This window comes from Bicyclus anynana, chromosome 24 (assembly GCF_947172395.1).
Source record: "Bicyclus anynana chromosome 24, ilBicAnyn1.1, whole genome shotgun sequence".
NCBI classification, from domain to species: domain Eukaryota; kingdom Metazoa; phylum Arthropoda; class Insecta; order Lepidoptera; family Nymphalidae; genus Bicyclus; species Bicyclus anynana.
Window position 1 is genome coordinate 991,130 of NC_069106.1, and position 24,863 is coordinate 1,015,992.

General features: G+C 37.7%; 2 protein-coding genes across 2 annotated transcripts; both read right to left on the reverse strand.

Annotated features, from left to right (window-relative positions):
- Positions 1-23: 23 nt before the first annotated feature.
- LOC112050292 (cilia- and flagella-associated protein 206) lies at positions 24-16,358 on the reverse strand. Its single transcript, XM_024088524.2, has 10 exons — positions 16,131-16,358; positions 13,661-13,898; positions 12,786-12,963; positions 11,798-11,972; positions 8,277-8,469; positions 7,386-7,556; positions 6,235-6,482; positions 4,861-4,985; positions 3,312-3,421; positions 24-312 (listed from the first exon to the last, which is right to left on the reverse strand). The coding sequence occupies exons 1-10, from the start codon at positions 16,340-16,342 to the stop codon at positions 82-84; spliced, it is 1,881 nt and encodes a 626-aa protein (XP_023944292.2). The 5' UTR covers positions 16,343-16,358; the 3' UTR covers positions 24-81.
- Positions 16,359-18,658: 2,300 nt separating this feature from the next.
- LOC112050286 (uncharacterized) lies at positions 18,659-23,842 on the reverse strand. Its single transcript, XM_024088515.2, has 5 exons — positions 23,684-23,842; positions 22,050-22,234; positions 20,381-20,500; positions 19,793-19,900; positions 18,659-19,061 (listed from the first exon to the last, which is right to left on the reverse strand). Exons 1-5 carry the CDS (start codon positions 23,724-23,726, stop codon positions 18,798-18,800), a joined length of 720 nt encoding a protein of 239 aa, XP_023944283.1. The 5' UTR covers positions 23,727-23,842; the 3' UTR covers positions 18,659-18,797.
- Between the last annotated feature and the right edge of the window lie 1,021 nt (positions 23,843-24,863).

Consider the following 24,863-nt stretch of genomic DNA (forward strand, 5'->3'; position numbering starts at 1 on the left):
ATTTAAGGTTGAATTTGCTCTGAAGTTATTTATATTATATTTGAATTTAAGATTGAATTTTAGGTTAAGTAGATCGTTGATTTATTCACAGTTTTTCTCCTCGAAGTCGCCAAGCTTCATGGCGTGTTGCCCGTCACCCCACTGCCCCCGCAGCCCCCACAGGAGCACGTGGTGCGGGGCGGTGTTGACCCCCGCGTCAGACCGCGTCTGCAGGCTGCGGTGTCGCGGGGGCGCGGTCTGAGTGTGGCTGTCCGCGCGGAGGTGGCTGTAGTGGGTCTGGGTTGAGTGCGTCTGGCAGTTTACTATTGTAGCCTGTAAACATATATACCAAAAATTTTCTTAGAAGTCTAATCACCAAAACAAACCCGTTTTGTCACTATACTAATAGCATTAACAACTGAGTCTTAGGGCCATAAATCATTTCTCTATATCTATCTCGCTTGCACTTATGGGTCTTATGGAGCCGTCTAGTGAAGGGTGTAACAATGAAAGACATATTATCGATAAGTAAAGTTTATTATCGTATCTTGTTCACAAAATTAAAAAAATTAACAATATTTGATTTAATATAATACATATTTCATATTATATAATTATTAACTAAATAAAATTAATCTTCATCTGAGTCTTCATCATCAGAATCTTCGTCTTCTGCCAAATTTATTATATATTAGTATCCATAGTGCGCAACGAGTAACACATGAATGTATTTATTTAATTGCAGTAAACACATTTATAGCAAAAAAAATACGCAATGCAATTACATTAGAAACCGACCAATCAGAATCGTCCAAATCATTATTGACTCATCATTAGCACGTGCGCAGGTAGCCGTTTATCGATAATTAGGGTGCGCAGGTAGGCGCGCTGCACATTCCTATCTTTTTTGACTTTTATGACCGGACGACTCAGATGATAATGCGCATACTATAAAATCACATATTTCACTTACGTTATACGTAATTTCTAAAGAACAAAGTGTCTAAATCCTTTATTATACGCGTACAGTACGAATTACACCAAAAACTACACCGAATTTACGATTTATTCACATTTATTTTCTGAAAAACAAAATCACAACGAGATTAATTTGCACAGCTTAACTACGATTACGGCAATTTGACATTTCGTAACGCTAGATTGTCTATGAAAAGTAAGGATGGGTAAATAACATCGAGCGTTAACTTATCGATAAATGATAATGAATGATTCTTTAATAATTGATATGTTGTTAGTTTAAAGATGGGAAAATGAAATATTTTATAATCATTTTATTTTAAAAAATAGTTTTTTAATAAAAATGTTATACAATACATATGCTCACGTTATTCTATAGCGTAAAAGATATCTTACGAATAGTAGCATTATTCAAACACTGGTATGGATAACATTATCTCAATACGATTTTTAATAAAAATCGTCAAATCAAGATTTTAACAAAAACTAGCAATGTAAATTTAATTTGCAAAATGCGCGCGATCAGCTGTTTTCCAAGAGGTCAAATAGGCAGGTCACGACTAATAGGTATCTATCTATACAAAGTCACAAACAAACTGCGCGACGTTGTATTGCCGACCGCCGCCGGTGCCGAGGAAAATAATTGCTATCTCTCTCTAACCTAAGCCGCACGGCGTGGTTAATAGGTATTTTCAAAATATTGAAACTTTAGGTCCTTTCGCTAGACGCTACGCTATTTTTTCTTTAGTTCGTGTTCGGCGGTCTGTTGACAAACAAACCAAAATTCAAAAACCTTTGTGTATGTTCTATGTTATGTTAGTAGTGATTTTCTGTAACGAATACTCATACAATTGTGTCGTTTGTATTGTGTGTGTTTGTGTGTGTTGACTGAGAAGTCTTGAAATGCTTAGATCAAATCAATTCAGTACTCATGAATATTGTACCTACTATGACGACAGAACGTCTCGTAAACGAGAAACAACCTGAAGTAAGTTAATTACCTGTACCTAGTTAAAAACTTGTAAAGTATAAAAAATAGGTATTAGATAGGTAAGTGTAGCCAGCCGATTTGCTGTCGATGCGTACGTACCTACTCGTACGTACACAGTAGATTGCGGAGCGTTGTTATCGCATTGTTCGCTGTACATTGCGTGCTCAAAATTTTCAAAATCTGAATTTTCTCATTTCCCACGTAATTGTTATTTAAAATATCGTTGTGGAAACTAAATTTAACCTCTTCACGCAGTTTTCGGTATCATGTCCCTTACACCCAGTATGTACGTGGATACGTGCACACTTTTTTGAAGTATAAGCAAATCTTGGACGTTAGTACGTCCCCAAAAGATTAAAGAAAGAGACGGCCGCGTGGCGCAGTGGGTAGTGACCCTGCTTTTTGCATCCACGGCTGTGGGTTCGATTCCCACAACTGGAAAATATTTGTGTGATGAACATGAGTGTATATAAGTATTTATATGTAGTATATAATTGTATATTAATACTATAATATCAACTATCTTAGCACCCATAACACAAGCTACTCTGTATGCTTACTTTGGGGCTAGATAGTGATGTGTATTGTTTAAGTATATTTATAATAATAATAAAAAAAGATTACCCCATTTCTTAACCACGCGTACCCATAGGCATAAACCGTGCACCGTTCACCGTTTGTGACACGTGATATTTAATTTCTTAAAATGCACACAACCGACAAACGTTACTATACGTTCCCTTTTAAGATAACGTTGTATAGTAACGGATGTTTTAGTTTAGGTATTTCAGTTATAACGATACCTACTTGATATCGTTCCGATGCCCGCCGTTAACTTCTCAACCCTACTGATTGTCTTTGATTCATAGTCGGCCATTATTGTTGTGTAAAAAAGTCATCTAAGTAAATTTCGAGTATACATTTACTAGCCTACCCCGCGGTTCTCGAAAAAAATCATGATCAACTAACTTTGACTATGTTAGTTGACATAATACCCACGAAAGGAGATGGTCCATTTCAGATCCACTCTTGTACCCCGTATCATTAAAATTTTAAAAATACAAGGATTTTATTAAAATTTATTAAAGTGAATAAATGTAACTAAATAAAAATAAATAAATAAAATAAAAAACCCAAGTTTTTGAGTTATATCAAGATGGGGCGCCATCTTGATATAACTCAAAAACTTAAAGATTATTTTACAGAGCAACATGACAATTGACAGCAAACGTCAAATCGATTACTGCATTGAAAACGTCATCTATCCGCCATTGATACCCATATCAATGTTGCATTTCTTGTGAGATAATGAATATTATTTCGAAAGAATTAAAGTAAATGTGTGATAGTAATTAGTAATTACCAATTGGCAAGCGCGTCTCTTCCACTCCCACAAGTTGGACGTGTAGTCCTTCTCTATGTATCCATTTATCGGATGAGTGTCTGTTTGTACGTCTCTATCGTGAATTTGCTCTGCGGAAATAAAAAAAAAATTTGTTTTATTAATTCCAGTGGCGTAGCTAGGTAAGGGCAATGGGGCAATCAATCTGGACGACATACGAAAGGGGACGGCAAGCGGCTAGTTTTTAGTGGTGATAATTAAAGTTTTCGACTTTAATTACTACCACTAAATCATGACATCACTTGACTTTTTAAAAGTGCTTGTAAACTAAGCCTAATTGAAATAATGGAAATTTTGATTTTGTTTTTTTTTATTTTAATAAAAATAATTGTTAAATCCAAATATACATCGTAAAACTTATTAGACAAAATGTTACACAAAAATGCCTCTTTATAGACTGCAGTAATTTTGTTCTCGCTCGCTTGGCGGTTTCTCTTTTTTTCTCTTTTGTTGGGCGGGCTCTAAAGTAGGTAATGTGATAATTGGTGCAATAGAAAGCTACATCATCAGCGAGTAACATAGGCTATATGTTATTCCCACGAGAATGGGAATAATGTAGCCTCAGCCCTCAATAGCTCCACAGTAAAGGGGCCGGACTCATCACCGAGAGGTGGTGGTATGATCCCCACCCGCGAGACTATTGTTGTACCCGTGGCGCAGTGGTAAGCGCGGTTGATTTACAAGACGGAGGTCCTGGGTTTGATCCCCGGCTGGGCCGATTGGGGTTCTTAATTGGTCCAGGTCTGGCTGTTGGGAGGCTTCGGCCGTGGCTAGTTACCACTCTACCGACAAAGACGTACCGCCAAGTAATTTCGGGTTCCGGTACGATGCCGTGTAGAAACCGAAAGGGGTGTAGATTTCCATCCTCCTTCTTAACAAGTTAGCCGACTTCCATCTTAGATTGCATCATCACTTACCATCTGGTGAGATTGTAGTCAAGGGCTAACTTGTAAAGAATAAAAAAAATGCTTGATAAAACTGATTAGACAAAATGTAACGAAAAAATGTTTCGACAAAAAAGTAATTTTTGGGCTCGCTCGCTTGGCGGTTTGTCTTTTTGTCTCTTTTGTTGTGCGGGTTTTAAACTAATGTTGTATTGTAAATGCAATAATTGGTGCAATGGAAAGCTACATCATCAGTGATATCAGTGATCCACGAGAATGGGAATATTGTAGCCTCAGTCAATAGCTCCACAGTAAAGGGGCCGGACTCATTATCGAGAGATGGTGGTTTGATCCCCACCCGTGGGTCTACTATCGTACCCACTCCTAACACAGTCTTTTAATGTAACTAATACTTATAAATATTACCGTTTAGCTATTTATAGCCTCAATAGCTCAACGGTAAGAGCGGTCGGACTCATCACCGAGGGGTGGTGGTTCGATCCCCGCCCCGTTGGTCTATTGTCGTACCCACTCCTAATACAGTCTACCCCGAGTAATTGGAAGGGAATGGCATATTTGATATGGCAAATATACTTTAAAAGAAATTGTACAATTGAGGTAGGTACTTTTTGGTAGTATCTTAACGACGAGGTTGTCGATGTGTTTGACTTCGCTCATGTCGTCCGCAATGTTCAGCAAGTTGATCACGTGCGGGTTGTTGCGAGCGTAGTTGAGGATCTCATTCACGTACCTGCAACAAATGTCAACTTATAAGCACAACCATCAACTAATCCTACTAATATTATAAACGCGAAAGTTTGTATGGATGTTTGGATGTTTGTTACTCTTTAATGCCGCTACTACTAAAGCGATTTGGCTGAAATTTGGAATGGAAATAGATTTTACTCAGGATTAACACATAGGCTACTTTTTATCCCGAAAAATTCCACGGTTTCCCGAGCTTTGCCAAAACTGATGATATGAACGTATGTTACTCTTTCATGTGTTATTCATAATAATTGATTATGAAACACGAGTGTAACGGAACCTTCACTGCCCACCACTCAACCCCTCTCCCAGCGCGCGAGGCGAGCAGCTGCGCGCCGCGCCGCCGCTTCGCAATTTGGATCGTGCCGCGTTGCAAGACCCAGCTCATGACTAAGGGCCCCGTATGAGTTCGAAATTAGTCGGGCATACTCCGGTCTTATATCACATGAGTTTTAGCCGCGTTTCATAATCAATTAGTAGCATATTGTTACGGAGAGCCCTATTACCAGGGGCATAAGGTTCAAAAGTCAAAAGTCAACATTCATTTATTTCAATTAGGCTTAGTTTACAAGCACTTTTCAAAGGTCAAGATTATGTCATAATTTAATTTAATCTAATGGTGGTAATAATAGTCGAAAACTTAAAACTAAAGTTACGAGGGTTCCAAACGCGCCTTAGTCCGAGAAGAGCCCACAACAAACTCAGCCAAGGTTTTTTTTTGTTTACTACCATTTTACAAACTTATTTAAAACTAAGCACACAGTCGTTTATTACAGTTTAACACCAAGCTTTTTTATCATTAATATAATCATTAACACTATAATAAGCCTTTCCCAAAAGCTTGCGTTTAATATATAATCGCTCGCCCATAAAGTAGTTTACAATTTGAATTGTCTACGATCATTTGTTAATGTTGTTTGTCGAATTTCGTGGAATAAACACGCGTGTGGGCTATTCCAGAATTGTCTGGAATCATTTTGACGTGTATAAATACACGAAGGACGCGACACTCGTAGCAGTTTAACTTCGGAACGAAGAGAAGTAACATCAAGTGATACCAGCGATACAAGTGAACAATAGTGAACTCGGCTACGATTGTGGACAACAAAATATTTACGTTTGGACTGTGTATACTAGGATTAAAGAGTGAATGAAGTCTCATACGAATCAATGCTTCATTCCAAATCTTCGAACCATATTTCGTAACAATATTAATCGCGAACATTTCTTACCTCTGGGGGTCTTTATTAAATCGCGCCGCCATTTTGACACTACAGAACCCGTATCGGGTGCCCTTTGACTTGATTACTCCCACTTTCAAATTGCTCGGCACAAGAGCACCCACACTGAGGCAAAGCGCGCAAAAGCCGAGATATTTCACTTGTCTGTCGGTGATCTCACCAGAACTGTCACGACATAGATAGGTCAACGACCCTAGAGACAATCTCTCTTTAAGACTGACAGGCTCGCTCATTCTTTCCTGTAAAAAAACATGTTAGGCAGTAATGCTTCCTATTCTTACAACCTACTGGTAGATATACAGGGTAAGTAATATACACTCAAACAATTATATGTATATATTGTAAAATTTGCGCGCCATTTATATGGCAATACAATATGACTTTATATTTGTATGACCATCTTGTATATTTAAATGTATTATGGCAAATAAAGTTTTATTTCATTTCATTTCAGGTAGGAATGCAGTATGGTACTTGGTTGTAGTAGGTATTAACATGAAAGCTACATCACTGGACATCTGTAATTTGTTTGGTGGTAGACTTCGGCCGTGGCTAGTTATTACCCTACCAGCAAAAAAATACCGTTGAGCGATTTAGCGTTCCGGTACGATGTACCGTCGGAAATACGGGTAGAAGAAACTTGTGCAGATTCCAAGTTAGCCCGCTTTCGTCTTAGACTGCATAATCACTTTCAGGTATGATTGCAGTCAAGGGTTAACTTGCCAAAAAATAAAAAATAAACTAGCCACGGCCGAAGCCTACCGCCAGACCAGACCTGACCCAATTTAGATATTATGACCCAATTTAGATAAATATAAAATCCTAAACTGACTCTAGCTGGGAATCTCGAACTCGAACGGACTCGAACTCGAGAACTGTAGAGAAATCAAAAATTTGGAAAATGTTGTCACCTGGTTCAACTACGATGTTTGTACAGTGTTTGGTAGCCAGGTGTCGTACCGCCAAGCGTTTTAGCGCTCCGGTACGATGTCGTGTAGAAACCGAAAGGGGTATGGATTTTCATCCTCCTAACAAGTTAATCCGCTTCCATCTTAGATTGCACCTCTTATCATCAGGTGAGATTGTAGTCCAGGCCTAACTTGTGGAAAAAGAAATAAGAAAAAGTAGTTTAAATATAGTACCTGATCGGTGACAACGCTCTTCCCCTCCAGCATTTTGTCCAGCAGACCGTAGGGTATCCTCATCTGATCGCTGACGTGCGCCAGCGCGGTCATCAGTCGGCTGACGGTCGACAGCAAGAACATCACGTTCTGCATGGAACGCCAGACGCGCCACAGTTTACTGAATAAGGGCTGAAATATGACACAGAACCATTCTTCACTATAGTGTTACAAGATAAATAGATAGGATCATGAGAGTTGAGAAAACAACGGACATTTTAAAGCACTGACTTCAATTTTAACAGTAGGCAAATCTGTTTTGCTGCGAAGCAGCACAGCTGGGCATTGATGAACTTAAGTATAAAAAATGGACCTTGGAGCTCCGTAGAAGAGAGTCTCCGGAGAGTCCGAGAATGCGGTAGTAAGACATATCTAATTTTAGGAAGGCTGAAAGTGAACCCACGCTCTGCTACCTACATGGTAAGTAGTCAATAGGTACCTATTGTAGCAAATTAAAGTGTTTGAACCGTGGTAGCTTAGTAGTGTCTAATCAAAACACAAAACCTAATTTTTCGATAGTTTCTATCATACCACCACCGGTCACCAGACTTCGGGGCAACCGTTCGCTAAAGATCTTTAAAGTTCTTTTGCAAAAATCTTAAACGGTGTTTTTAAAGTTTATATAAACCCTATTATTTTAAGGGTCTAAATATATAATTAGCCTTTTCTCAAGTTTTAATTTTTGAAAACAGACGTATTTAATAGGCATGACAGAAGAAGAATTTTGGATGAAAGAAAGAAAGGGAATGAAATATTATTACCTATAAGTATCTACACTTTAAACATTATGAAATGCCTTTAAATTTAAAGTTAATTTTTATTATGAGGGTAGTGCATTATGAAATTTCTTACAAAAACCGTAGCGACGGGCACGGCTGCCTTGTATTTGACAGCGGTGTGCAACTCTTCCAGAACCATCTTGACTTTCTCCACATCCTTGGTGCCGTCTTGCTCCATGGTCTCCACATCGGACAAGAGTTTCCGTATAAACACTTCATACTGTCGATTGAAGGCCAACAGGTCAAATATTTGACTGTAGTCTTTTCTGGAATACGGAAAGTAAACTTTGTTCATCATCAGTATTAACAGTCTCTGATCCGTTAATATTACTGGTAACATGCACTGTTCGAAAACTTTCCCCAAGTCTCAAGGTGCTGGAACCCGCACCGGAAAGCTCAGTGTTGATCGATCCACCACTAGGTGGATTGATGCTGACGGCTCGAGACCGTTTTATTTGGATGTTTATGCAAGATGCTTAGATGCCTATGTCCAGCAGTAGACGTCCATCGGCTGTTAATGATGATGACGATGATGATTATATCAGCCTATTTTAACGTCCGAATACAGGGCCAGCCCCTGAATGGGAATGATAAATCTTGATCACGTGACCTGTCGATAGCAAATGTCATTCCCTTAACGTAGCGTCATCTTAGCGTTTGCGATCGTAGAAAGAGAATGGACGTGCCACTTGGCTACAGGGGCAGGTCTCCCTCATAGCCTTATAGCAGAAGGGATGTCTTTTGCCTCTGCCACTGCCTCGATGGTCCTAGAGTTAGCTTTAGTTTGCTTCGGTTCAGAGTTCTTGTGTCCGAATCCTTGGTCGGGCTATGGGTCGGAATATGAGATACGTACGATAACAAATTCTGGCTCAGCCCGGAATTAGGTAGTTAGTATTACACCCCCGTGCCTCGGAGAGCACATTAGCCGTTGGTCCCGGTAATTATCATTTGACAGTGGTCGTTAATGAATTTGACATTATCACCCTAACCCTAAGCCCGCCAACGTGAGAGCTCCTATAAACTTTGTTACCGGTAGTTACCCTGTTTCTGCTTTTGACTAAGCAAGCCCCTTACCTCGTTTGTTCTATTTCTTTTTCTGATTGTGTAAGTGCCGAAGGTTCCCTAATGGGACCTCTACGGCTTCATGAAGCATCGCCTGATAGTGTCCGAAGGCAGAAGCAGAATGGGGATGATGACTAGGTTTGAATATATTGATTTTTATGATACATTCAGGTAAATAAGGTCAATGTTAACTAATTTATACATAAAAAGCAAAGATTGTCTGGATATTTGCAAAATAAATCTATATCTATATCTATATCTATATCTATATCTATACTAATCTATATCTATACTTCTATACTAATATTATAAAGAGGTAAAGTTTGTAAGTTTGTAAGTTTGTCACATTTTTTAAATGGGGTAATCTTCGGAACTACTGGTCTGATTTCAAAAATTCTTTCACCAGTAGAATGCTACATTATCGGGGAGTGCTATAGGCTATATTTTATATTGGTATCATATATATTAGCCGATTTAACACAGTTTTTGTCATACAGGTCGGAGTGAAAATCTTCTTAAGCAGACTTATTCGCATGCGCTGCCTTAACCATTGTGTAAAATTGAAATTAATGTATGGAGGCTTTATGTATCTTTAAAAGTTCTACAAAAAAGTCCGCAACGCCATATATCTATCTTCTATATATTAGCAGATATAGTACCTTTTGTGTTTTAAAAATTATTAATTTTATATACTTAGGTTTGCGTCATTATTTATGCTACTTAACTTAAATCCTTATCAAAATAAATTATTTAATAATCACAAGGATATTATGGAGATAAGATTTGCCCTTTATAGTATGTTAATTAGTTAAATAGTTTCGGAGATAATACAAAATTTCTAAAAGACGCAGATATTCCGCTACATGACGATCCGCGCTTTCAATTACGTAGTTCCCGTTCCCGTGTGAATATGGAGATCAAACATAGCCTATGACACTCGCAAATAACTTAGCTTACTACTGGTAAAAGAATTTTCTAAATCGGTCCAGTAGATCCAGAGATTACCCCTCTTTAGTTTCTTGGGAAATAGTCCTTTGGTCATCGCACCACACTCAAAGGGCAGGACCGATTTTGCTAAAGGTAGGGGAAGGGTAGGGGTAAGGTAAGGAAGGTGTAGGGTACCAGTAGGTTAGGGTAGTGTAGGGGTAGGGTAGAGGTAGGGGTACGATAGGGAAGGGGAAGGGTAGGATAGAGGTAGGGTAGGGAAGGGGTAGGGTACGAGTAGGGTAGGGTACGGGTAGGATAGAGAACGGGTAGGGTACGGGTAAGGTAGGGGTAGGGTAAGGGTAGGGTAGAGGTAAGGCAGGGGTAGGGTAGGGTTAGGGTTAGCGGTAGGGTAAGGGAAAAGTAGGGGCACAGTAGGGTTGGGTAGGTTTAAGTAGGGAGTAGGGTAAGGTAGGGGTAGGGAAGATGTGTACATAAGTAAAAGCGAAAGCGAAAGTATGACCGCTATCACACTAATATTTTAAAGACGAAAGTTTGTGTGTGTGTGTATGTTTGTTCCTTTACGCTGCGGCTGCTAAAGCAATTTGGATGAAATTTGGAATGGAAATAGATTTTATTCTGGATTAACACATAGGCTACTTTTCATCCCGGAAAAATCCATGGTTTCCGAGGGATTCCTGAAAAAACTAATTTTACGCGGACGAAGTCGCGGGCGTCCGCTAGTAAGATTATAAAATTTCAAAATCTATTAAATTTTTTTCATCGTAATTAGATGAAAATTCATACAGTTTTAGCTTCCTTACATTAAATGTGACATTTTTTAATAAATGAACTATAAACATAAACGCACAAATAACGAAGATACTAGTAATTTTGTTTCAACGCCCATACAAACCTAACGATCAGCGAGCCAACGACGTCACTAAATCGTGCCATTTTGTATGGAGCGTTTTTCAGGGATCCGCGGCAGCGCCGCAAATCTGACCCTTTAAATCCCTGTAGCTCCGAAAGTAATGATCGCAGACACCCTGTTACTTTTACAAAATTGCTTTACTATTAGTATACTCTTAATTTATATACAATTTAAAAAACTGTCATCATCCCTATAGTTAGATAGGCGAAAAGACTTTCTAAGGGCGTCTCCTCTGAGACTCGGATATCGGGTTAGAGGGCCATTCGGGAAGGTTGTATTGGCCTGAATATATCAGTCCGGACACCCACGAAATCGTGAGTTAAATAAGCCACGTCCAGTTGACGTCAGATATCGGGGACTTTCGCCGGTGAAGACGCTTGTGTTTGTGTTGCCTGGGAAGCATTGTCGTTCGGTATGTCATCGTCAGGATCGTAAAGGACGTGTTTTGGGCGTCTAGATCTACAATCGGCGTAGGGATCGGGGGCTCATGTTCTAATTAGCCTAATATGACTTCGGTCAAGAAGGTTCTGTTTCTGGTTTCAACTAATCCTAGGTAGAGCTAATTATTTTTTGGAGGTAACTTTTAAATCGTCTAAAAAAAATTAGTGAGTTAATTCTCTCCATAGTCGCGATGAGCGAGTGCGTGAGGGACGCCTGTCACTGGCACCACTCACTCAGTCAAGTCCGAGGTGGGCGGCACCAGCACGTCGACGTTGCCCGTGGCGCCGTCAACGGCGACGGTGTCGGCGACGGCCGTGGTCAGCGAGTTCACTCTCTGCATGGCCGCTATGAGCGAGTGCGAGAGGGACGATATGCACGCTTTGCCAGCGTCGATTATGTTGAACGGAACTGCGAATAATTTTTTTTTTGATTGTGAAAGTGCCGTAGGCTCCTTAGGGGACCTCAGCGGCGTCACCGGAGGGTTTGGGCTAGCGCAGAAGCGCCCGAAGGCAGATGCAGAGTAGATGGGCGGAACGACTCTCTAAGGGTGTCTCTTCTGAGAGACGCCTCTTAAAGGGCCGTTCGTAATAAAATTGTTAAGCCTCAAATACACTACTCGCTTCACGACGAAATCCTGAACTCCTGAAGCGAGTCGAGTAGTGCAGCGAAGCGCTTCAAAAGTAAAAATCAAAATTTATTTACGCTTAGTTTACAATTACAAGCACATTTGAAACGTCAGGTTATGTTATGAGTGGTGATAATTAAAGACAAAAAAATAAAATCAAAGTTACGAGGATTCCAAACGCGCCTTGGTCCGAGAAGACCCCACAATAAAGTCAACCTGGGTTTATTTTATGTATCACATGATTTACTATCAAAACCTCGCTATTAGGCTGCCAGTCCACCGAAGCGGAGCGAGGCAGCGGAGCCGAGAAACGGAGAAATATTAACCAATAGGATTGCACAAAATCTCCGCTTCTCTGCAGTGGACAGGGACTTGCGAGCTAGTTTATAAATTCATATAAAAACGGTAAGCGGAGCGGGGAATCACGTCTGCAACTCAGCTTCGCATTACTTTCTCACTTCGCTCCGTAGCTTCGCTTGTCTCCGGTGTACAGACACCGTACGCAACTCCGCTCAGCATTACTCCGTTTCTCCGCTCCGCTGCCTCGCTCCGCTTTGGTGAACAGCATTAGTTGTGTGTATTGTAGTAGAACTTACGATCTGGTATACCCTCGCCGCCTTTCTTGCAGTCCCTGTTAAAAAGCCTCACGCCAGATGTGATCTGCATCAGTTCATTCAACTGTGGGATCTTCTCCGATCTAGGCAGAGTGACAAACACTTTGAGGTCCTCTAGCGAAAATACGCTTTCTAACGCTGCCATGCCTTCTTTTAATGTCTATAAAATAAAAGTATGTTCAGATTAGCTAACGCCAGCGACTCCATGGGCTTTAAACAAATCCCGCGGAAGCTATGGATTTTTTTCGGCATAAAAAATAGCATTTCTTCTGCTTCAAGCTCCAATTTATCTCCATACCAAAACGGATTGGCTGTGAAAAGGTTAGACAGACAGGCGAATTTACTTACGCATTTTTAATATTAATAGGTATGCTCGTAGCTCGGTCTAATGGTTAACCATATATGTCTGCTATTTACACAATACTAAATCTATACTAATATTATAAAGCTGAAGAGTTTGTTTGTTTGAACGCGCTAATATCAGGAACTACTGTCCGATTTGAAAAATTCTTTCAGTGTTAGATAGCCCATTTATCGAGGAAGGCTATAGGCTATATATTTTATCCCCGTATTCCTACGGGAACGGGAACCGCGCGGCGTCAGCTAGTCACAAAATATGTCTACCTTTTTGTCTGAGATAATCTCTGGAAAGACTGATTTTGATAGGACTTTCACTGTAAGATAGAGGAAAATATTAAGCAACATACTAGGCTACGTTTTATCCCCAAATTCCTCCGTATTCCTGCGGTATTTATAAAAAACTGATAACTTTGTGGACTAGGATACAGATTACAGAAGGCCGGGTAATTCGGTAACTAGGGCTAGGGCGTTGAAATTTAAATTCAACCTTTACTTACCACTATAGAACCAGGGTTCCCCAAACCGCTGGAGAGTATGATATAAATGGATATCTTCCTAAACAGCTTCTTCTGCGCCTGCTCATCCTCCAGCTCGGGCCCGTCATCTAGTATCTCTGTGAGTAGAGGCTTTAAGCACTGGTCTATGGACGCCTGGTGTTTGTCTATTAGATTCTGTAGCTTATCGTAGTTTGTTTGCATCATGTATTGAAGTTTTAGTGTGTTTATCGAAGTTTCACTACCTGTTGAATTATATGTGTTACACAAAAAAAAGCTTTTACTTAAAATCTTTATTGAAAAAAATATTGTATTGGTCTTCGAGTCTGCGATAACTAGACCTTCTTCTTATAAACAAAATAATTAAGTACTAATTAGTTAATTATTTGTTTATAAGAAGAAGGTTTGTATGCCCATGCTCCTATCATAAGTTATACGATAGTCAAGTAGGTAAGTATGTAGTTTGGTCTAGGATTTGAGAGGCAACAAGCATCCAGAATCCTCATAAAATGATTTTCATTAAAAGTCATATGGATTAAAGAGACCTTTAAAAAAAAAGGTTTTATTGGTTATATAATGATTTATTTATTTTGCTATCATCCGCGAAAATTCGGCGAACCCATGCGACAACGTCACCCAGGTCCGACAAAATACTCTCTACGTACGTTTCACCCCGAAACCGGAGCATCCTCAGGAGATGTTGACTCTACAACGTGCAATTGCAAAGTCAACATCTCCTGAGGATGCTCCGGTTTCGGGGTGAAACGTACGTAGAGAGTATTTTGTCGGACCTGGGTGACGTTGTCGCATGGGTTCGCCGAATTTTCGCGGATGATAGCAAAATAAATAAATCATTATATAATCATGATGAACTTCCGCAAAGTAACGCCTGCTTCTATCCAAGGTTTTATTGGTGTTTTTTAAAGAGTTGCCACAAAGATAATTTTCTGGCGAGTGTTTTCTCACTCAGCGGGCGATGGAGCGAGCTACGCTTGGAATTTTCTGCGTGAGCGAATCACAAATGAGATCCGCAGAAGAACAAAGTTACTGACATAGCTCAGCGAGTCGCGAAGCTGGAGTGGCAATGGGCAGGGCACATAGTCTGAAGAGCCGATGGATGTCCTTAGTTGCTGGAATGCCCAGTGCTGGTCGACCCTTACTTGGTAGACCGAGGGAATCAAGCTAGTTGCAGGAAGCCGCTGGGTGCTGGCGGTTCGATAACGTACACTTTACAGGTACTCGGACGGTTTGGACTCTTGAAACCTGTAGGAGTTTCAATTTCCCTCTATCTCTCTCTATCTAATACGATACTATAGAATGAGAAAGATAGAGGCGAACAAGAACATAGAAAACGCATAAGCTAACGCTTTTATTAATTCCCTGGAGGTGAATTGGAAAGTCTTTGCGCGTTATACAAAAGCAAAACATAATATTGAATAGTACCTACCTACTACTACTAGCAATATCTCCAAAAGTTACAGTATAAGAAGTTGCCTACCGTGTAGGTACTTATCTAGCTTTGGTAAGAGCATGAGCTGACGAACTTTCCGCTTATATGTAATGCGGACGATGTCGCCCTCACAGGCTCCAGACCATGTGAAGTAAAATTGAGTAAAGAATGTTTATAGTATGCGCATTATCATCTGAGTCGTCCGGTCATAAAAGTCAAAAAAGATAGGAATGTGCAGCGCGCCTACCTGCGCACCCTAATTATCGATAAACGGCTACCTGCGCACGTGCTAATGATGAGTCAATAATGATTTGGACGATTCTGATTGGTCGGTTTCTAATGTAATTGCATTGCGTATTTTTTTTGCTATAAATGTGTTTACTGCAATTAAATAAATACATTCATGTGTTACTCGTTGCGCACTATGGATACTAATATATAATAAATTTGGCAGAAGACGAAGATTCTGATGATGAAGACTCAGATGAAGATTAATTTTATTTAGTTAATAATTATATAATATGAAATATGTATTATATTAAATCAAATATTGTTAATTTTTTTAATTTTGTGAACAAGATACGATAATAAACTTTACTTATCGATAATATGTCTTTCATTGTTACACCCTTCACTAGACGGCTCCATAAGACCCATAAGTGCAAGCGAGATAGATATAGAGAAATGATTTATGGCCCTAAGACTCAGTTGTTAATGCTATTAGTATAGTAGGTACTTTATAAACAGTAAGTACCTACTTACTTCTTAAAAATTACATTTTGGTGGGACGAGGTTTCAAATAAATTTTTGTTTTTAATAGGCGGCCCTGCCCCTGTAGCCAAGTGGCGCGTCGATTCTCTTTCTACGATCGCTAACGCTAAAAATGTATGGGAACGACATTTGCTATCGACAGGTCACGTGATCAAAATCTGTCATTCCCATACATTTTTCTCGTTTTCGATCGTAGAAAGAGGCGGAGGGGAGGGAAAGGGCTACTTACCTTATAGGGGCTGTTTGGGATACTCACCAGTGAGCAAAGACACGCACTCTTTGACAAAGAAGTCCAAATTACTTCTGCAAATAGTTTTCGCAAACAGCTTCCCGTATTTCGGGTTCAATAAAAGCAAGTCTATCAAATAAATAACAAACTCCGGGTCCACTGTAAAGTTTACCGCTTGGCAATTTCTCGATATTTCGTTCGCCATATTTTTTATTACATTATCATTACACGCCATAGCTATTTTCAAAATATCTAAAATAAATGTTATTATTAAATGTATTAAATTAAATAATCATAAAATGACTATAACAAGCCTAAACTTTGATAAATTATTTCAATGTTGCTATGGTAACACTACGCTCAAAATACCATGATTTTTGGCAATCCAGGACATGACATAAATTATCATCATTATTAACTACAGGGCAACTCTCTATGAGATTTGGATTTTTAACCAAATTTTTTCAATGTAGCTTGGCAGGGCTTAGAGGGTGATAATGTTCTGTATTGTATTATACAGGATGTCCCATAATTAATGGATAAAACGCAAATCGTAGGTACAACACCCAATTATTTAAAAACAATTTGATTAGTTTTGAAAAAATCCGTCATTTTTTTTAAGATTTTTCTATCTTGAATTACTTTTTTCAATGTAGCTGTTGTAATTAAGATTTTTGTTAAATATTACGGATTTACTTGGTTTTTTAAAACTAATTAAATTACGATGATATGATGTTAATTATGAAAAAAACTATCGATTGTTATCACATCACTAATAACCTAATTTCGATAACAATATTATATTGTTAATTCGCCTGTAATGTCTCGCATAAAAGACATGGACAACGGGGAATGATTGGGTTCGTTGGATTAACGAGCCCTGTCTAAGTTATGGGGGATTAGCACTAACAAATTCCCAATTTCGAGCCGCTATGAAACTGCACTTATATTTTTTTAAATCTCAATATTTTGATTTTTTTTTAATTCTTTACAAGTTAGCCCTTCACTACAATCTCACCTGATGGTAAGTGATGATGCAATCTAAGATGGAAGCGGGCTAATTTGTTAGGAGGATGAAAATCCACACCCCTTTCGGTCATTTCATTCATTCATTTGACAAACTGATTGGACAAAATAGTAGTTATCATAATCGAGATACAAGATGATTTTCGAAAATTTTACATTTATTGGGTAAATCAGTGATTTTTAGGGAAGCTGCTTTTTTTTTTTTTAAATAAAATCACAGTTTCGATTTGAAAGTCTTTTATTAATTAATCAACTTATATCTATCCCTCTGGGAGTTGAAAGCTGATAAATCTAGCGCACTAGATTGAAAAGCCTCCATGACCACAAAATCACTCATCGGTCTTATTTTTTACTGAATGTTCATAAAATTGCACAAACTGAAAATATACAGTTCAAAGTTTTCGACATCTTAGTAGTTTTAATATCAATAGTACAAAAATGTTGTCAATTTTGTGATGGAAATATCTCTACTATTTGTAGAAACAATATCAAAACAATTTTAATTCAATGTCTCGCATATTGAATTTAGGAACAAAAAATACTTATATCTTATTTCACCATAAAATAAATGTTTTACTTTTCACAATCATAATTTCTAATTGTGTGTGTTTTTAATTCATATTAAAAAGACTGTACTAACATATTACAATTTTTTTTATATTCATAAAAAATCAAACTTTTGCATTTGGCTAACCAAATGGTAATTAATCAGTTATAAAATAACCAAGCTGCCAGGAATATAATATTTTCTTCTATATTGTATATTTACATTATAGTTGATTTATACCTGTAAACTTAATGAATTTTTAAATATATTATAAGATTGATGAAGAAATATTTTCAAATTATACATTTCAATGTCCAATTAAATGTATTACTTATAATAAAATAATATTACACAAATCACAAAGATAAATTATATTTAATTGCGCTTGCAATATTTCAGTGCATCTAAACAATACATATCCAATCGCCAATCGGTAATGTTTAAAGTTTTAGTTCAAATGAACAACATAACTATTTTTGAATCTTAATTATATATATTTTGTTATTTAATTTTAAGTCTTAAATAAAACGAGAGCCTGCAGTAGCCAAACATACTTCCATTTTAAATAACTATAATTACTTAAAATGTTTATTATTATTTTAGTTTGTCAGTTCATGCTCCTACAAGGCAGGCAAGTATAAAGATTGCAAAGTTTTGGCTTTGGGAGGTCAACATCATCATCACTACCCATATTCAGCTCACTGTTGAGCACGAGACTCCTAGAATGAGAATAGTAGGATAAATCTTTATCAACCCATATTTGGCTCATTGCTGAGCTTAAGTCTCATCTCAGAATGAGAGAGGTTAGGCGAATAGTCCATCATCATCCAGGTCCTCAATTGTCCAGGTTTCTAGCTTCGTATCAATCTTTCGCTAGAGACCCTTGAAGTTTGATCTTTACCAGTGTTTTTCGACAGATTGCTGTGAAGCTTAGTGATTGTGGACATAATATCTCATATTTTACAGAGGACAATCCAAAAAAAATAATGCTTTATGTCCAAACTCTATAATTCGCTATATTTGCCTATGGTAGGAGCACTGCTGATAAACTTTCAGCTATCATAAGGAATGTCTGGCTATCGCAGGCTTTAGTCTCCATATCCTAAATTAATCTTACTTACTCATCGAGGAAATGCGTTTTTAAGTATTTCATCATACCAAAGGTACGGAATCTCTTTGTGCCGATGACTTTGTAGAGAGCATCGTCGCAAATGGCGAACTGTTTGTTGTTGGGGTCATAGAGGTTCTTCTCTTTAATGATGGTCCACACACGCTTGACCACCTCGTGCCGGGGCATCTCGTCTTGTCCCATCAACTCAGCGAGAGACGGTGACAGTTTGTAAGCGCGGGTGTAGCCGCCACCTTTGCCGCGACCACCGGCCTAGAAAAAAGTATAATTTCGTATATATCGACAAAGAGAAACGATTATCTTAAAATACCATAAAAAAGAGGTTGCGGGTGAAGGAAAATTTTTAGCAGAGTCAAGAATTTTCCGTATATTGTTGGGCAAATCCAACTAGCACTTGTACGGTTTATTCCAGATGTACCCAAACTATTTTTCTCATAGACCACTTTCAAAATCTAGCTGGTTCCGCTGGACCCCTTGCAGCTACATTTCTACTATTTCCTAAATTTGGAAAAAATATGAAAATTTACGTTGCCTCAGTTCCAATCAAATTAACAACATAATTATCAGTTTTCAAAAAAAAGTGAGAATAAATTTATTGTGCTATGAATGGATGTAAAAAAGTAAAGTTGGCCAATCAAAATCTTTACTTTTTAACATCACAAGGACTCAGAAAAATTTCACTTGTTTTATTTAAAAAACGCACCATTCAGTATAAAACTAGATACAATTTTATGGACCCCCTTTTATGAACCGTGAACCCCCAGTTTTTTTTTACGACAACTTAGACCCCTGTTGAGGTACCACTTTGGGAACCAATGGTTTATTCTATTGATTTACTTAAATTAATGACACTCATGTATCAAGTTAGTGGTTCCATCTAATTGAACGTGTAAAAGTAAATATTAAATTTATATGAAATCAAACATTGCCATCTACTGTTATAAAGTTATTATAATGTAAAAATAACAGCATAAGTTCCTTACCTTCTTTGTTTTAGGAGCTTTCTCCTTCTTCTTTCCCCAATCGCTGTCTGAATCCTCGGAGCCCTTCTTCTTTTTGCCCTTCTTGGGCGCAGGCTTCTTTTTCTCTTCCTGAAGTAAATTTTTAGTTATTAAAAAGTGTGTGAAATCCCTGGGAAATTCTGTAAACATTCTCTATTGGTCTGTACAAAAAGTAATATAATTTTACACGTTAGTTAACGCATGTATAAATAATAATTAACAGTATTAGAGAAAACATACAAGTATGTACATATGTACAACAAACAGAAATAGAAAAAAAGTTTTTTGACATAGATAAATGACGTCATAGCTCACATTCGCATAGCGCGCATTCATGGCGGTGTTTTAAATGTTTAAAATTTTAATTTAAGATTTTATTTATATATTTTTATAATAGTTTAGTTGTCAGAAATCCATAAAATGTTTTTTTTATTTCTTTTGAATTGTTGAAATATACACATTATGTTTTTAAAGTTAAAGTGCTCAAGAGACATTCTCTCAAACTTTCACATCAAGTCAATGTACAATTTTTGAAGTGTAGTATAAAAAGACAAAAAAAAACAATCTAACCTCTGATTCACTTTCATTGGTGCCATCTGCCTCATCTTCTTCAGTGCTGTCTTTTCTGGCTTTCTTTGAGGATGCCTTGGCAGGCGGGGCAGCGCGCTTAGCTGGCTTTTTCTCTTCTTCCTGAAATAAAAATCCAATTTAAAAACCCTTAAATATTAATAAATAATCAGCCTCAGAAATACAAGTACTTGCAATTTAAAAAAAAAGATTATTTGTTACATTTTTAAATATTAACAATATTTCTGTTGTTGGTTTTCCTCCAACTAGTCAAAAAAGACTAGTGTTAGGAGTGGTTACAATAATCCAGCGGCGGGGATCAAACCACAACCTCTCAAGTGACGAATCCAACCCCATTAACCTATTGAAACTTAAGTTGACTGAAGACACAAAATAAATGTACTTAATTTTTTCTCTCTGTTCATCATCATCATCATCATATCAGCCGATGGACGTCCACTGCAGGACATAGGCCTTTTGTAGGGACTTCCAAACATCACGATACTGAGCCACCTGCATCCAGCGAATCCCTGCGACTCGCTTGATGTCGCCAGTCCACCTGGTGGGGGGTCGGCCAACACTGCGCTTACTAGTGCGGGGTCGCCATTCCAGCACTTTGGGACCCCAACGTCCATCGGCTCTTCGCACTATGTGCCCCGCCCATTGCCACTTCAGCTTCGCAACTCGTTGAGCTATGTCGGTGACTTTGGTTCTTCTGCGGATCTCCTCATTTCTGATTCGATCACGCAGAGATACTCCTAACATAGCTCGTTCCATCGCCCGCTGTGTGACTCTGAGCCTTCTTATGAGGCCCATAGTTAGCGACCAAGTCTCGGAACCATAGGTCATCACTGGCAACACGCACTGGTCGAAGACTTTTGTCTTCAGGCACTGAGGAATTTCGGACGAAAAGATGTCGCGAAGTTTCCCGAATGCAGCCCAGCCGAGTTGGATTCGACGGTTCACCTCTTTCTCGAAATTGGACCTACCTAACCGGATCATATGTCCTAGGTATATGTATTCGTCTACAATTTCGAGTGCAGCGTTCTCAACTATAACTGGGTGGAGCGATACATGAGCATTACACATTATTTTTGTTTTGCCCATGTTCATTTTCAGGCCCACCTGTTGAGAAACGCTGCTGAGGTCATTGAGCATGGTACTAAGGTCATCCAGAGTCTGTGCTATGATGACTACATCGTCCGCGAACCGCAGTTGAGTGATGTACTCGCCATTGATGTTGATGCCAAGTCCGCTCCAGTCCAGAAGCTTAAAGACGTCTTCCAGTGCGGCGGTAAATAGCTTCGGAGAGATCACATCTCCCTGACGCACTCCTCGCTGCAACTGGATTGGCCTCGTAGTCTGATCCTGAATACGGACTGACATAGTGGCGTTTTCGTACAAGCACTTCAACGCTTGGATATACCTGTAATCAATTCGGCATCTCTGCAATGACCTTAGCACAGCCCAGGTCTCTCTGTTAAAAAGTACTAATTTGGTACTTCATAAAATTGTGGTCTAGCCTATTTATGTGACTAATTAGTAATATGTCTTTAACCTAAACATATATTTATAATTATTATACTAAGATTACATTCAACAACTTAATGTTAGTCTTTTACTAAACATTCAAGTTCTTAATAAATAAAATTACTAATAACTAGAAGTTTACCTCTTCTTCCTCTTCCTCTTCTTCGTCCTCTGCCTCGTCTTCTGAAGCTTTACTATTCACATAGTCCATCACAAGCTGGTCGATTATTTTCTTCTTGTCAGCTAAGTCGGTGTCAAACACCTTCTCAAGCTTCTGGATGACCTTCTTGGTAGAGGTTTTAGCCAGGTTTGCATTTTTAAGAATTTCTAAAATAAAAGGAGTTTGATATGAATTTAATTAATAAAAAAATTATTATAGATATCTGCGTCAAATCTGTTGTTTCCATAAATGTTTGCATCAACTAATCTCAATGAAACAATGATTATTTGTGTGAGTATAATATAACTCCAAAGTAAATTGTAACTGAAAATAGTATGGAAATTTGTTTAGTCCTTTTGTGGATAGGTGTAACAAACATACATATTAAGAGTGTGAATCAAATTACATCAAAATCTATGGCGCCATTTTAGTGTCATTTAGTAAAAACAAACTTAAAATTCATAAAAAGTTAATTGTTAAATGTTGACGATCTACGACGATCGACTATGTTTGTGTGAAATTTAGTTTTTCGCTAATCCCACCATGGATTTATCTGGGATAACAATTTGATTTTTATGTTGCTCAGTAACCTCCTTTTATCTTCCAGTGAAAGTACCATTAAAATCTGTTCTGCCGTTGGATTATCCTGGACAATCAAACAGACAAACATTTAAGAAAAGTAAAATGTTTGTCTGCTTTATGAAATCAAAATTTTGAAATTGAAAACACAGTTATTTTGAAATCACAGACAGAAACTTCAATTTGTTTTATATGTATTGATGTATTTATTAATGTCTTCAAACATCAAGACGAATGGTCACCCTACTACCAGTTGGCAAGTATTTTGAATATTACCTATGACATTTTCTTTTCTGTTCAGGAATTGACAGTTCAACTTATTATACTGATTATTATAGTCAATTAATTTTTTTCCCGCCAATTACAATAGCTATGGCAATATATGTTTTAATAAAATCCAATAGAATAATTATATCAATCTAGTTTTGTTACATAATTTTAATAATCTCACAAAATAAGGTGAAATTTAAAAAAAAACTTATTTTCTGGTGCGTCGTAACCTAACACAAATTCAAGTGTTTCTGAACGCTTTCGCGCAACATGGCGTCCCAATAGTAAATTGACGAAACATTCGCAAATTAGCGAAACATAAATCGACTAAGCCACTTTCGTCGAAATGTTTCAAATAATAGATGATTTAAACAAAGGTGCGCGTTATTTTGCAGCATCAAACATTTTTTAGAGGCAGCCATTTTAGCGTCCCATACGTGGAGCATTGATACGCGTCGCATAAAAATAAACCACCAGTGGGCAGGCCTAAATAGGATGCTATAAATGTAGGCGATTATCCTAGAAAATCCGCACACTTTATGCGAACAACTTTCACTTGAAACATTTTCGTATTGGGCCCATACTATCAGAGATATTCGTATTAAATGATACGTGCAATCAAAGTTCCCTTGAACATTTTTCAGGTAGCCATTACGAGAGCCCCGGGCGAGATAATGCTTTAGTGATTTTTTGTCTAAATCTTTGTAAAAAATTAAGTAGAGTTGCTAAAAATGTAAATATTCATAGTTGTTTAATTATTTACTTACTTGCGATTTCCTTTTTGAGATCTTCTTTGGAAACATCTGCCATTTTCTTAGAACAAGTATATTTCACCAGCGACACAAGGAAGAACAGCCACACAATAATATACCTACGCGCTAGATGCTACACGGCGTCCAAACGAACCGAAGCGAACATAGCCGAAAGTCACTTCGGCAATATGTTTGGACTGTTGTTCATCCAATAGGAATCGAGAGCAGAAAATATTAAAGCTGCGTTCATTTTATATTTTCTTAAGTTACTCCTAGTAATTATAAAAAAAATTAGAATCCTGGAATTTAATTGCATTTATTTGTAATTATAGTTATTCTTCTTTGAAGTTACAAAACTAAATACTATTAATATAAATAAACAGACTCATTTGGTAATATTTCTTACTAAAATAGAACATTTGTTACCAAAATATTTTTATACTCAAAAAAATTTAACGCATTTTTGGGAAGTAAAAATGACAGAATTTGGTGATTTTGACGTTTGATAGGGTTGTCAAATGTCAATTGCAGTGTTGCCAGAAGGTTACTTTTGTAACCTTTTAGGTGATTTTTTGACTGCATTGGTAACTTTTAGGTTACATTACTAAAAAGGTTACTTTTACGTGATATTTCGGAATTTTTAGAATTTACTTACAATTTCGTATATCTAAAACAGAACGGTCGTTAAATCAAGAAATGCGGACAAATGCTCAAGAACTCATCGATGTTTCTGTGTCAATCTCACTATAAATGAAGACGTTACAATTGACGTTGCGAAATAAGCAAGTTGCAGTCACATTGAATTTCTTAAAAAATCAAGTATGAATTTAAGAAATTAACGTCTATTGTTTTTTAAATCCTTGCTCTTTAATTGTATTTTTCTTATCCCATAAGTAAAAGGCAAACAATCAGGGCCTTACTTAAGATGTTTCTATTTACGAGTAAAATCTCCTTCGGTTTGTAGTAATTTAGTACTTGGCTAGTATTCGTAACAGACAGATATTAAAAAAAAAAAACAAAATTACTTTAGCCCCCAGAGGCTGAAATGGTGGTTTAGCCATGCTGTGGAACGCAAAAAGCAAGAGTAGTAGTAGTCAAAAGGTTACTTTTTACACAAAAAGGTTACTTTTTTTAATATTTCGGGTAACTTCTCATGAGATCCAACTGGCAACACTGGTCAATTGTCTTTTGTCAT